The sequence below is a fragment of the Diabrotica virgifera genome, chromosome 1, assembly GCF_917563875.1.
Source record: "Diabrotica virgifera virgifera chromosome 1, PGI_DIABVI_V3a".
Taxonomy (NCBI): domain Eukaryota; kingdom Metazoa; phylum Arthropoda; class Insecta; order Coleoptera; family Chrysomelidae; genus Diabrotica; species Diabrotica virgifera.
The window spans coordinates 122,831,374-122,846,513 of record NC_065443.1 but is presented as its reverse complement, the minus strand read 5'-3'; the positions used below and the strand labels follow the sequence as shown (position 1 = coordinate 122,846,513).

Below are 15,140 nucleotides of genomic sequence, written 5' to 3'. Positions count from 1 at the left end.
TTGTAGTTTGAAATATTTGTTCGGCCAGCTCGTCAGCTTCCGACAGAATAGGTTTTTAAGAAAGTTCTTCCATGTTCCAGAATTTCGTGAGCAGCTCGTCCGTGCTACACGTAGAAAGTAGAGCAACATCTCCAGAAGCATTGTTTGCTACTGTAGGTGCCGTCAAGTGAGGAGCAATCACGCCGGCTATTAGGTACCCCAGATGAGAAGCCTGCAAAATTGGAAGCCTAGGGCCCAGAGGAATTATGTCAGGAAGAATTAAGTCGTAGTACAAATCAGCCCCAACCAAGATGTCTACCTGACTAGGTTTGTGATAGGAATCGTCGGCGAGAAAAACGTCCCTTGGAATTGGTAATTTTTTTGTAAGAATGCGGAACTGTGGAAGATTGCAAGTAATATTTTCTAAGATGGCACATGAAATTTTGAAAGACTTTTTATTATAGTTAGAATGCATTTTTATGTTGACGATCTTTTTTGAAACCGAATTACTTTGGCCTATGCCAGAAATGTTTAGAGATATGTCATATGGCTTGTAGCCCAGCCTATCAGCGAGACACTGGGTACAAAAGCTATTTTGACTTCCCGTATCGAGTAACAATCGGGCCGTTAAAGGTTTCCCGTTTTTGTCGAAAATGGTTACTTTGGCCGTAGCTAGAAGTATGTTTAAATTTTTTACGGACAAAGCAGAAAAGGAATTTGTAAACGGTTCTTGCCCTTGAAACGAAGGACCTTGAAAGTTTGAATTTGCCGAATGTTCGCGTTAGTAATTGTTTGAATTTGTAGAAGTGGACGGACTTTCATTTTTATGGGTCGTAGAAAAAGTATTATGTTTGCCCGAATTATTATTTGGTGCCAGAATGTGCAAAATTGTATTATGGCGCCTTTTACAAACGGTACATACATGTTTTGATGAACAATCTTTAGAATTACGCCTACCTAGGCAGTTTACGCAGAGACCTTTTGAATTCACGAATTTTATTTTGTCATCATGCTGAATGTTTTTGAAAAAGTGACATTTGTAAATTTTATGACCTTGCTTTTTGCAGAAAATGCAATAAAAGTCAGAAACTAAATTATTTGACATATTATTTTTATCTGAATCCTCCGATGTGTTATTACTGGATGCATGATGTGAAACTTTTACGTTTTGGCTTGCCTAGGATTTGTATTTTCCAGGCTTTCCAGAACAATGCACCTTTTTTCAAGAAATTTAAGAAAAACATCCAATTTTGGTACATCTGAATGATTTCGCTCAGTTTCAAAAAGTCTCCTTGTTGAAAAATCTAATTTGCTTTCTAGCAGGAAAACTAAAATTATATCAATGAGCTCTGCACTTGAAAATTGCAAATTTTTTAGCAATTGCATATTTTTTGTTACGGTAGTTAGAAAATTTCTGAGGGCTTGCGGTGAGCTGTTTCTCAGTGTAGGAATGTCTATAATCTCTGTTAATAAGAATTTATGATTGTGACCTTATTCTGATAGCGGTTCTTTAGAATATCTAAAGCAATCGAAAAATTTTCATTTGTGACTTTCAAAGAATCCACCAACTTAAGAGAATCACCCTGTAGGTAACTTTTCAAATAAAGAAACCTTTGGATGTCAGAAAGGGACTGATTTTGTATTATCAGTGTGTCAAAGAGCTCGAAAAAACTTTCGAAGTCCCCTATTTGCCCGGAATATTTGCATATGCTTATTTCCGGGAGCTTTACGGCCACTTGCTTAGCGGCAGCGACGCTCCCTGTATTGGTAATATCCAATGCTCTAATCGAACTTTGTATTTTTGACAGAACCGCAAAATAATTTTCTTCAAATATGGCACGATCACATTTTTGAGAATCGTCCAGGAATTCAATTTCATCCTGTACGTTATTGTAATCAGAGAACAGGTCTTGTAATCGACCTTCTCTTGTTTTGAATGAGAAAACATCTTTTTCCGAGTCATGGTTTGCTTCTAGCCACGTTTGAATTCTATTAACAGAATCTAGAATGGAATGCTTTTTGTTTAATAATTTACTTAAACCTTTTTTGCTCATTGTAATAACTTTAATTTGTTTATTTTTGAATGAAATTATTATTTATTTTTGAATTTTAATAAGCATGCAATATTAAACCAAAAATTCAACCCTGAATAGTTCTTTAAATAGTGTTTAACTTTATTAGAGTATCATTTCGCAAGAGATCTTTGAAAATTAACTTTTTGAATTTACAATATATAGAAAAGTTTATTTTGTACGTCACCCCTGGGCTCTTGGTACTTGAATGTGGGCTGCTTTTCCTGGAATCAGCTAGTCCTTGAACACCACTTCTTGAAGTAAACTATTATCACTGTTTTTGTTCACAGAATGTTTATTTGTCCGTAGAATAAATAACGCAATCACTTTGTCTCTTGGAATTATTGTCTATTCGACGAGAATATCCGAAAAACGCGACACTTATAATGTCTTTTAGAAAGAGTTGGCATTAGCCAGAAATGTTTTTTAACAAAATAATAGAATTAGATAGAAACTTGAATTGAGTGTTTTTAGGCCAGGAAAGTTCGGTCGATGGATCAAATGTGGCTCTAAGGGCCAAATTCGGCTCTTAGAAACAAAATCCGGTCTCGAAGGAACAAAATGGAGGGACGCCGGTGTTCAACATTCCTCCATGGAGAGTTTGGAGTAGTTCCAATGTCTCTTTCCAGCGTTTTGCACTTGCAGTAAGTTCAATGTGTCGCTAAGCCTTCGATAGCTAAGTGGAGAACTTTTAATGAACCGTAAGATGCTGTAATTCTGGCCTGTTGAATTGTTTATGTAAATAAAACACTTTCTATTTTGCTATGACTGTAATGAATTTGAAAAAGGGCAAGAAATAGAATTTTACATGTGAACAATTGAGTTACAACTATCCGTGAAAGACGCCACCACACATAATTTTACACTTCATGTACCGGCTTTTTGCTAATTGCCGCGTGAAGAATACTCTTCGAAAAAGCGTAATGAAAAAGTGCGTTCTTAAGAAGTGTCGATAGTTGACTGACTGTTGCACCCTTGCATCCCGTTAACAAAACTTTCCGTTGGGTGCTTTGGGTAAAAGAAGGCGGAGATTAACATTCTTGGAAGAGTTCTTGAGAGTTCTTCAGGCACTGCGTAATGGAATTATTTTATGGTTGTTACAGAGGCGGCGCGAAAATTTGTTGTTGGTGAAATAGAGTTTATTTTGGGTGGAGAATACAGTTCTCCAACAATATACTCAAATTATATTTTTGAACATCTTATTTATTTTATATAATAATTAAATTCACTATCAAATGTCATTGATATTTTATTAATACTTTATTTAAAATTTAGTTTGACATTCACGAAGTGTCAAACTCAAATAATGTAAAATAACCTCTGCTTTGCTGAACAAATTCAGATTAAGAAAACTAGCCTACTTACTAGCAACGATTTCAGCTGACGTTTAGTGTGTCGGCAGAAAATAAAAGGATTGTGACGCCACATTTTACACTTTGAGGTCGATTATCTCGAAGACGGTTAGAGATATCGAAATGTCGTTTTCAGATTTGGATTCAGAAGACAAAACTACATGAGAATCCATCGATAAATCTGCTGTAAGTATTGCAGGAGCGGCAACGCAATAACACACAGACTTTGCGAATTTATAAACGAAAAGTTTTCGTTGAAAATCTGTATAACTTTTCGACATTGGTAAAGGGTCAACAAGATGGAATTGATGTATCTCCAGGAAACTTTTCTACTATGTATTTCTAATTACTTAGTTTTCTTGAGCGATGAATTTCAGGAAAGATTTATTGATTTGCGAAAAATTAGGAAATATCTTCTATTAGTGGAAATCCCTGGCACTTAGAAGTAGCCGCTACTTCACAGTTTGCGGCATTGGGATTTAATAGCGCAAAGTTGTCAGATGAACTAATTGATTTTAAAGATGATACAAATCTGGAGGCAATTTTTAACGAAAAAAGAGACGCAAATCAATATTGAGAATTCTGGAAATTAGTACCGAATAACTTTAAAACTCTCAAAAGTTGCGCTTACTTGCTCTTCACGTTGTTTCCTTGATCACACCTGTGCGAATCTTCATATTCAAAAATGAAATATGCAAAAATTGTTTAAATTGCTGAAAAGAGCATTGAAAACCCTTTCAAATGAGCTAGCACACGAACTTTATTCTTATTTAAAAAAATCATCGATTACGTCATCACACTCGGATGGATGACGTCACTAGTATAACATATATGTCAATAAATCATAATTTAACAATAAAAATCGACCTGTTTCAAGATTTTCCTTATAGTCGCCAATTTACGAAATAACAAATTTATTCCTTTCATTTGTATCATACTGTATATTACTTCACCTAGATTGTGGCCCGGAAGCTGTGGCAATAGCTACTATGTGGCCCAGGGAAAAAAGGTTGAGTATCGCGTATCGCTGGTCTAGAGAATTCAGTGAAGGCCGAACGGAAATTGACGATGAATCTGAAGGACTTCCGCTCCGACCATAGATACATTTAATTTGATTCAAGAATTAAGAACAGATTCAAGATTAGCGTGCAAAAATACTTACACAAATATGTCTTGGTTAACTATTTAAAAAATTTCACTTCCAGTAAAAATTTTTGTTGACTTCCGGTTAATTTTTGATCTTTTTAACTATACAGGGTGTAACGAAAATACAGGTCATAAATTTAATTACATATTCTATGACCAAAAATAGTTTGATTGAACCTAACTTACCTTAGTACAAATGTGCATATAAAAAAAATTACAACCCTTTAAAGTTAAAAAATGAAAATCGATTTTTCGAAGAATATATCTTCGAAACTATTGGAGATTTTTTATTGAAAATGGACATGTGGCATTCTTATGGCAGGAACATCTTAAAGAAATATTATAGTGAAATTCGTGCACCCCATAAAAATTTTATGGGGGTTTTGTTACCTTGAATCCCCCCCCAAACTTTAGTGTAAGTCCCAATTAAATTATTATTGTCATACTTAAACACAATATTTATAAACCTTTTTTGGCTCTTAGTACTTTTTGGAAGTCAGTTTTTATCGAGATATTTTGAATATTTGTCAAATCCACCACATATTTGTATATGATTAAGTACGATTATGGAGACTTGGTAATAATATGAAAATTTATGTATGATTTACATTTTTAGGTATATTTTGAACCGTATTAAAAAAGAAGCCATATCTCGATAAAAGGTGCCTTCTCGAAAAAATACAAAGAGGCAAAAAATTTTAAAAACACTGTGTTTAACTAATGGTACCGCATCAATATTTTAATTGGAACGTACACAAACATTTGGGGGGTTTAAAGAACAAAACCCCCATAAAATTTTTATGTAAACATGTAATATGTTACTTTTTACACCACTATAGACTGGGACTTGGGACTTTTGACTTTTTTTAAACTAAATTGATGTTGCTCTGAAAATACAAAGTTTATTAATTTTACAATATTTACAAACTTAAAATTATACTACCTGAAAATACAAAGAAACAACAATTTAAGCTAATTATTCTACGTTAAAAAATTCTTAATCATTTATGACATTTATGCCTGGTTGCACCAACAGATCTTAGGCTTAAGCCGAGAATATCATAAGAATTAATGTAATATAATTACAATAAAATATAATAGGAATATCATAATATAATAATAGATATACTTGATAACAAGGTAAGAATTCAAAATTATGCTGCAACGTTAGTGATACTTCCGGTGGTCCTATCTATAAGCAGAGCTTAGCTAAGCTGGAGCTTAAGATCTGTTGGTGCAACCAGGCATAAGTAATTTTAAGAAAGTTTATTCATGACATTTTGTCACTGTCACTTCACTTTATCTTGCTACTTGGCTAGTGTCTCAGCTACTTGCTTCAAACTTAAATTAAAGAGAATCTCGACAGCAGATATTGCATGTCGGGATTTCTCTTTACATCTCCCCCCCTTCAGGTGAGAACTAGACAGGTATTTGTGTGTTCATTTTTGGATTCTTCAAACAACGAGTTTTGTAATGCGGAACAGGTTTGACTCTTCTTTACTGTGTCCAGTGTCCAATTCGTAGATAGAATTCGACCATTTCTTCTTAATTGTGTACGGTCCAGTTCGCAATTCGTTTAGCTTTGCTCTGTTTAATTTATTACCATTTTCCACGTACACTTGGTCTTTAACATTTAGTTGTAGGTCTTTTCGATGTGCATCAAATCTTCTTTTGTTGCATTCATGTGATTTTAATGTATATTTCAATGCTAATTTTCTATCTTTACTTAATTTTTCTTGTGTGACTGTAGGTCTTATTTCATCAGGTAATATGTTTGTGTTTTCACCTTCTACTAGATATTTTGGAGTAAACCTTGTTATCGTATGCTCTGTTTTATTGTAGGCTGCTACACATTTTTGTGCAACTGTTGACCATGCAACTTTGTTCTTTGTTTCATTTATTTTATATCTTATTTTATTTACGAGCGTTTGGTTTACTCTTTCATTCAGCCCATTGGAAAATGGTGCATCAACAGCAGTGAATACTAGTTTTGTATTATTATTCTTAAGAAATTGTTTGTATTCTTTCGAGTTTATTCCAGGGTATTGATCTGCTAACACTATGTCGACTTGGTAATTGTCTGTTACCATTTTTGTCAATTTTATAAAGTCCGTTGCACTTTGATTCTGTGATGTTAAAATATAAACGTACCTTGTAAAATGGTCAATTAATATATGGAGGTACTTCTTTGTTGACCGACATCCACCAAATCCTCCAACAGTGTCTATAGAAACTATTTCAAATGGTCGTTTTGCTGGACCTAAATGTGACATCCATCCATATTTGGGTTTTCTTCTTGATTTGTTTTTCAAACAAATTTCACAGTTATTGCATATTTTTCTTATATTTCTTAACAAGTTTTTTGCTGTATAAAATGGAGTTATCTTGTTTATCATCTGTGTTTGTCCTAAATGGCAGTAGGTGTAATGTGTCCTTTTTATTAGATCTATACTAAAATTTTCTGATATTAAAATTTTGTCTCTTTTTCTTACTTTTCTATAATAGATTCCATTCTTAAATGTCAAATTACTATTGTGTAAATCTCTTTGATCTTGTTGTATCTCTGCGATATCTATTAAGTTAATTTTTCTTATGGATTCACTCATTTGTAAATCACTATAATAGTGGTTTACAAACTAAAGAAAATCGTCCAAATTTTCCTCTGGTTCTAATACTGGATTTCTGCTCAGACAGTCCGCTTCTTGGTTTGTTGCCCCTGGATTATATTTAACCCTAAAGTTGTACTGTGATAAGTAGTAAGCCAAATCACCTAATTCTTCATCAGTTCTAGCTTTAAAATTCATATTTTCTAAGGGTTTATGGTCAGAATATACCTTAAATTCTTTACCCATTAGCCAATGTTGCCAATATTTTACAGCTTCTTTTATGGCTAAGCATTCTAGATATATTGCTTTTTTCTTCTTTTGTGCTTCTGTTAATTTTTTTGAAAAATATGCCACTGGTCTACTATTACCATTTTCATCGTCCTGTTTTAGCACAGCTCCCACACCAATCATGCATGCATCTGTGTAGATTTTAATTGGGACGTTTGGGTCAAATATCTTCAGAATTGGTTGTGAACACAACCAATTTTTTATCTTATCGAAGGCTTCTTGACATTCTTTTGTCCAGATGAACTTAACATCTTTCCTTAATAGGTTATATAGCGGTTCAAGTATAACTGCTCTGTGTGGTATAAATTTTTGATGAAAATTTATTTTTCCCAAAAATTGACGGATATTTTTTTTCTTTTCCGGAACTGGAAAATCTTTTACAGCGGTCAGGTAATCTTTTAATGGTCTCACCGAATTCTTTTCGATTATATGACCCAAATATTTTGCGCTATTTTTCGCAAATGAGCATTTTGAGAATTTTAGTTTAAACCCTTCTTTCACAATTGTTTCCAATAATGTAGATATATGTGAAATGTGATCTGTGAATGTCTTAGAGAATATTATAATATCATCAATAAAGTTTATTGCAAAATCTGACATTTTATATTTTCTTATTATGTTACTCAGTATTCTTTGGAAAATGGCTGGTGATGTCTTCAATCCAAATGGTAGACAGGTCCATTGGAAGTGTCCCTCTTGTGTTACAAATGCTGTTTTATGTTTATCTTCAATTTTCATTGGAATTGACCAGAACGCAGAGTTAATATCTAATGTTGTAAAGTAATTACAGTTTACTGTTTTTATTATTAAATCTTCTATCAATGGAAAAGGCTGTGATTGAGGTGTGACTATTTTGTTAAGTTCTCTAAAGTCTATACACAGTCTTGATTTTTTTCCCTCTTCTTTTTTATATGCCAATGTAACAGGAGCAGCAAAAGGACTATATGATTCTTCAATTAAACCCTTTTCCAATAATTTTGCTACTTGATTTTCTATCTCTTTTCTGTCCTCCATTGTGCATCTGTAGGGGCGTTTGTAACAGTATTTTTCTACCATTAGATCAATGTGGGCTTCATAATCTTTAACTGTACCAACATCATATTTATCCTTGGCAAATACCGTTGCATATTTATCAATTATTTCTTCAATTTTAACTTGTTTATCTAAATCTAGATGATTTTTTTCTATTTCAAATTGATAAATATTTAAATTTTCATTGAAATTAATTTTATATTCTTTTTTGTTTATGTCACCTAGTACATCAGGAATTTTGACATAATATTTACCTTTTTCTGGTGATTCTATATTTCTATCATTGTTATGTATAATCTCTAGTCTCTCATTGTGACTTATATTAAATTTTAAACAACAGTCCAAACCAGCTAAAAAATCATACTTAAATTCTTCATTTTCTATAACAAAAACATTCATTTCATTTTCAACGTCTAAAATTTTTAATTTTAATGTAACCATACCTTTTGTTTTTGAACTACCATTAATTGTGTTTAGATTAACTGAATGTTTATTATTCCATTCCTTCTGTTTTATTTTCAATATTTTTGAATTTATCAGGGACACATTGGATCCTGGATCATACAGTGCATTCACATTCAGTATGTTGTTTATTTTTACGTTGAACACAATTAATGGTATTATTGTAAGTTTTTTGGATTCTCGTTGCTCAATTCCACTTCTAACATTGCATTGTTATTTATTGTCCTTACTTGACCAGCTTTATCTTTTTTTTTTCTTTAAACCAGCAATTCTCCTCAGAATGGAACCGTTTTCCTCTATTTGCTTTTTCACATATTTTACAAGGAGTTTTTTCCTCTGATTGTTTGAATTTATTTTCTGCATATTTTTTCTTTTTCATTAGACTTCTAGTTGCAAGGTGTTCAAGTTTACCTATCTCATTGTACAAATCTTGGGTACCTTGTAATATTTCTCTATCAATTTTATCTGCAACATTATTTGGTAGGCCAATGGCTATTAAATCTATTAATGTGCTTGTGTCAATGGATTTACTCACCTGCAGTAGTAGCTTTTCCTTTTTTATTGCATATTCTAATAAGGAACCAGTCTGGTATTTAAATGTGTGAGCATATCGGATTTGAGACCACCCTTTACTTCCAAAAGTTTCACAAAAATTATTTTTCCAGTCTTCCCAATCTGATTCTACTGTAAATTTTAGTATCATACAGCTGTACCAGTCTATACTTGCCTTTTCAAGGAAAAATTTTAAAATTTCAATCTTTTTCTTTTCTTCTAGAATTAAACAACGTTCGCATTCTCTTTCAAATTCAGATAGCCATTGGTTTGCGTTTATATTTTTTCCATCAAATGTTTCAATCATAAAATCTTTTGCTATCTTGCTTAAATTCTGAATTTCAGATGTTTGTTCTTTATTTTCCATCAGTTTTTCCAATAGTTTTTGTATTGTGTCAACTTGAACATCTGATGTGGGTTCACTATCACTCTCTGTCAATTCTTCTAAATATTGATTCTCAAAATATAAATTTTCATCTTCATCTAGATAGATTTTTGATAATTCTTCTGTTAAGGTTATCCACACTTTTCTAGATTTATTTCTTTTCTTTATAGAGTTTTTTATTCTTGCATATACCTGTGTTTTGCACACTTCTTTGTGCAAATTCGCTGGCTGAAACTCATCTGGTAACAAAAAGGTTTTTCCATCTGGTGTGCCAATTGAAGTTATACACATCATATTTGTTTTTCCATCTTGTGCTCCTACCATTTTAAAGTCAAACCTTAATTTTTCCATTTTTGAGTGTACTTAAGCAAAATTGTTGTTTTGTAATATGTTACTTTTTACACCACTATAGACTGGGACTTGGGACTTTTGACTTTTTTTAAACTAAATTGATGTTGCTCTGAAAATACAAAGTTTATTAATTTTACAATATTTACAAACTTAAAATTATACTACCTGAAAATACAAAGAAACAACAATTTAAGCTAATTATTCTACGTTAAAAAATTCTTAATCATTTATGACATTAAGTAATTTTAAGAAAGTTTATTCATGACATTTTGTCACTGTCACTTCACTTTATCTTGCTACTTGGCTAGTGTCTCAGCTACTTGCTTCAAACTTAAATTAAAGAGAATCTCGACAGCAGATATTGTATGTTGGGATTTCTCTTTACAAACATATTAAAAAATAAGCCTAAACTCGATAAAAACAGCCTTATCGAAAAAATACTAGGAGGCAAAAAAGTTTTAAGAATATTAAATTTAACTTGGTATCACAATAATAATTTAATTGAGACGTACACAACAGTTTGGGGGGGTTTAAGGGAACAAAACCCCCATAAATTTTTTACGGGGAGCACAAATTTCACTATAATTTTTCTTTAAGATGCTCCTGCTATAAGAATGCCACATATTCATTTTCAATAAAAAATCTCTAATAGTTTTCGATATATTCGAAAAAATCGACTTTCATTTTGTAACTTCAAAGGGCTATACTTTTTTTATGTGCATATTTGTACTAAGGTAAGTTAGGATCATTCGAATTATTTTTGGTCCCAGAATATGTGTATTAATTTATGACCTGTATTTTGTTACACCCTGCATATTTAGTCGTGAAGCACGCAAGAGCACTTAAGACCTTTTAAGGTTAAATCCGCACCTTCTAACAAACGATCTGTATGGGGTCGATCCACCATTTTGCTGACAAAATAAAATATCGCGCAAAACAAAATGATTTTCGCACAGATTGGTCTGTTTTCCTTAAAAATGAAAAAAATGACTTACCTAAATGTAACCAAGGACCAAATATTGGCCGAATCTCTAGGATTTAATCTTCTTTTCTTAATTTTTGAGGAATCCATAATTTCTAATTTTTATTGAATAATAAAAAATAAATTGTTGAAGATTAGTCGAAAATTCTGAAAAAAATATGTTTTCTCATATAGTCTAGTCGCAACATAGGAGCTCCCATGGGCACTTTTAGGTCGCCGCGATTTGATGGTGGTATTATAGGTTTTTTGGGTCGCTGAATCCAATGGAAGTGGTATGGAAGCTCAAATGTGGTGCGTTTAATTGTAATTAACAAATTGTCGTAAAATTAGGTGTTTTTTAGGAATTATTAGAAGCCCTGTAAATAAATTGACATTGTTAAGGTCTTCTGTGGTGTATTTTTGGTCGCTGAATCGAATGCGACTAGTCGCGATTACTCAAAATATGTTCTTATTTTGTTAATAACAAAATATTTGTTTATTCGCCGAAAAGCTCGGAATGCGCTATCTACAGTAAGTATGTAATCTTTTTCATAGTATTTTTTTACGCTAAATCGATTGCCACTAGTCGTGATAGCTTAAGCCACGTTCCGACTTTGTTATTAATAAATTATTGCAAAAATAACGGTTTATATTACGTTCACCCACGATTTTTGCTCTAGATTAAAAAACCACTTGGATTGACCTGAAATTTGGCATACACGTAGCTAACATATCAAACAAAACAAGTGATATTGTGCCGATGTCTGCTTTTACCCTGGGGATGACTTTCACCCCTTTTCGGGCGTGAAAAAGGAAACCTGTAAAATAAGTCTGGAAGTGGATAAACTGATTAATTCTAAGCAACTTTTGTTTTATACAGTTTTTTCACTAAGTCAATACTTTTCGAGTTATTTTTGTTTTTTTGTTAAAAAATCAACATAATATTCACTCGCAAATGACTCGAAGAGTATTGACTTGGTAAAAAACTGTATAATCAGTTTATCCAATTCCTGACTTATTTTAAAGGTTTCTTTTTTCACCCCCTAAACGAGGTGAAACTCACCCCCAGGGCAAAAGCACACATCGGCACAATATCAATTGTTTTGTTTGACATGTTAGCTACGTGCATGCCAAATTTCATGTCATTCCATTTTAAAATATAGAGCAAAAAACCGTGAGTAAACGTACTTTAAACCATTATTTTTGCAATAATTTATTAATAACAAAGTCGGAACGTGGTTTAAGCTATCACGACTAGTGACAATCGATTTTGCGTATAAAAATACTATGAAAAAGACTACAAACTTGCTGTAGATAAAGCATTTCAAGCTTTTTGGCAAATAAACAATTATTTTGTTATTAACAAAATAAGAACACATCTTGAGTAATCGCGACTAGTCGCATTCGATTCAGCCACCAAAAATACACCAGAGAAGACCTTAACATTATTAATTTATTTACAGGGCTTCTAATAATTCCTCAAAAACAACTAATTTTACCATAATTTGTTAATAACAATTAAACGCACCACATTTGGGCTTCCAGACCACTTCCATTGGATTCAGCGACCCAAAAAACCTATAATACCATCATCAAATCGCGGCGACCTAAAAGTGCCCACGGGACCCCCTTTGTTACGACTAGACCAATAATTATAATGAAATAATGATGTTTTGTTGAAAGCTTAAAAGATCGGAACATTCTAACAGATATAGCTATATAAAAACCAATCGGAAATCTAGTCTATACTTTTTAGTAAAATGCATAGCGTTATATTTGGATTTTCGCCTTACTTTTCAATCGTAGTTTCGTTTTTTTTACAACTTTTTCGTATGCTTTCGCATGCCGGGTGTGCCAAAAGATGCGAAAAGGTTTTAATTCTGTAATGTACGTTAAAGTGGTAACGTGCCTTTTTAACGTGCTGGTAAAGTGCCGTTTTATACAGAAATAGCTATTCTCAATATTATCATAATATTCTGGTTATTATTGCGACCGTAAACTTTTAATTAACATTTAAATTGTTGCTAAACTATTTGTTAGATTGTTGTCGGCTTCCGGAAATATATATCTACTACAAAAAAGCTTTTATGTCATCAAGCTATCTAATTATTGATAAATAATCACTATCCTAAAATTATTAGTTGAAAATTAAAGTTTTTTTGGAAAAACCCGGATTTTCTGAGGACAATTTTCGTCGAAGGAAATCGGAAGAAATATCTCTATATACAATTAAATTACAGCGAATTTTTTTGAGTTTTTTGGTGTAAAGTTACAATCTTCGGAGTTATACAGCAATAATTGAGAAAAAGAAGATTTCGGAGCGCTAATTTGTTTATAAACAAATAGCATTCTTTCTGCTGACTTTGCATACCTATATTACTAACATATATAATCTTAAGATTCGATTCCAGCAATAAAATAGCTGGTAAAGTACTCTTCCCAAAAAAGGCCTTTTTTCGATAATCTTCCCAGACTATATATGCTAAATATTAACCAATAAATTCAAATCTTCAACATTATGATGAGTTAGAAATATTTTTAATAACGTTATATTTACCTTTTGACTTAGTATAGTTCCAACAATCCCACCATTATGCCAACTAATCATCCTAAGACTTCACCATCACCAATTACTGTCACATTATGCAGTTAAAAAATAGCAATTTGCCAAAATTTCCAGAATTGTCCATACTAATAACGATTCGGTTACTTGGTCTCACTCCTACATTCAATTAAATAATGCTGTGTTAATAGCGGAAGTAATTTTCGAAATTATAAGGTTACAGATGCGGATTAAGATTTCGTGTTCTGGGTTTAGGTTCTCTATTAGACGATGTCGCATATTTAAATTTTAAGTAACTAATATAATATATTTACCCGTATAAAGACAATACAAGCACTATCTTTTATAAACGAAGGTAAACAAATATTTTTTCTACAAGTACTACATGTATTTAAAGAAGACTTATATGGTTTTGTCTTATTGTGAAAGAAGTAGATAATATTTGCGAGGTATATTGTTTTAATGAGTATCATTTTTAAATTAAAAATCAACACTTCTTGACAAAGATTATTATCTTCTACTAAATCTTATATATGTACCTTGTGATATGTGGCTCTATTAGACATCGGACTCAGAAAAACGGAAGTTTAATTCGAATAAATAAAAAACAAAATAAATTTTACTTGTATACAATACAAGAGTAAAAAACCGCCATACGCCGTAAAAATGAGTGGCGCAGACAATATTCCAGCTACAAAAGAGCTGATATGAATATTACGTGGCGCGATAATGTATTTTCATTTTGATGGAAAATAAAATCCTAGTTTTATTTTAAAAGATTTTTCCATAATATTTGCTAAATTTGAAGTAAAAGGCGCCACAAAAGGATAACTTTGACACAATTTGCATTTGAAGCTCTTTTGTGGAGCGTTTTACTTCAAATTTAGCAAATATTATGGAAAAATCTTTTAAAATAAAACTAGAATTTTATTTTCCATCAAAATGAAAATACATTATCGCGCCACGTAATATTCATGTCAGCTCTTTTGTAGCTGGAATATTGTGTGCGCCACTCATTTTTACGGCGTATGGCGGTTTTTTACTCTTGTATCAGGAGTTTTTCAAAGTTATTTATAAATTAAATGTATGAAGTTGAATGCAATGTTTATCGAATACACGTTAAGCTTTATAAGTAGTGTCGCATGTAGGGATATTATGCGCCACTGGCGAGAACTGCCGTTCTCTGGCAATAAGTTTTTAACGTGCACCATACAAAAAAACACCGCTAACTTACATTATTATGCTTCCAATGGGATTTTTTCATTTTTTTTTTCAAAAAAATTTATTGGTTTTTAATCTTAACTTTTTTATTTTTTATATTAGAAAGTTTGTTAACAAACTTTTTTGTAGGTTTTTATAAGATCTATAAGACTATTAATATTAAATCCTTT

At 32.1% G+C, this 15,140-nt stretch overlaps 1 protein-coding gene across 2 annotated transcripts in view; it reads right to left on the bottom strand.

Moving 5' to 3' along the window:
- The window catches only part of LOC114333771 (ATP-binding cassette sub-family C member 4), a 73,384-nt gene extending 59,321 nt beyond the window's left edge, over positions 1 to 14,063 (bottom strand). Inside the window, exons 1-2 of one of the 2 annotated variants that reach the window (XM_050644087.1) lie at positions 13,744 to 14,063; positions 11,221 to 11,354 (exon numbers count right to left, since the gene is read on the bottom strand). In XM_050644087.1, the coding sequence (XP_050500044.1) occupies positions 11,221 to 11,297 (77 nt within the window). In that variant the 5' untranslated portion in view covers positions 11,298 to 11,354; positions 13,744 to 14,063. Of the gene's footprint in view, positions 1 to 11,220; positions 11,357 to 13,743 lie in introns of both variants that reach the window. The other variant, XM_050644091.1, reaches the window with a different exon arrangement.
- Positions 14,064 to 15,140: the final 1,077 nt, after the last annotated feature.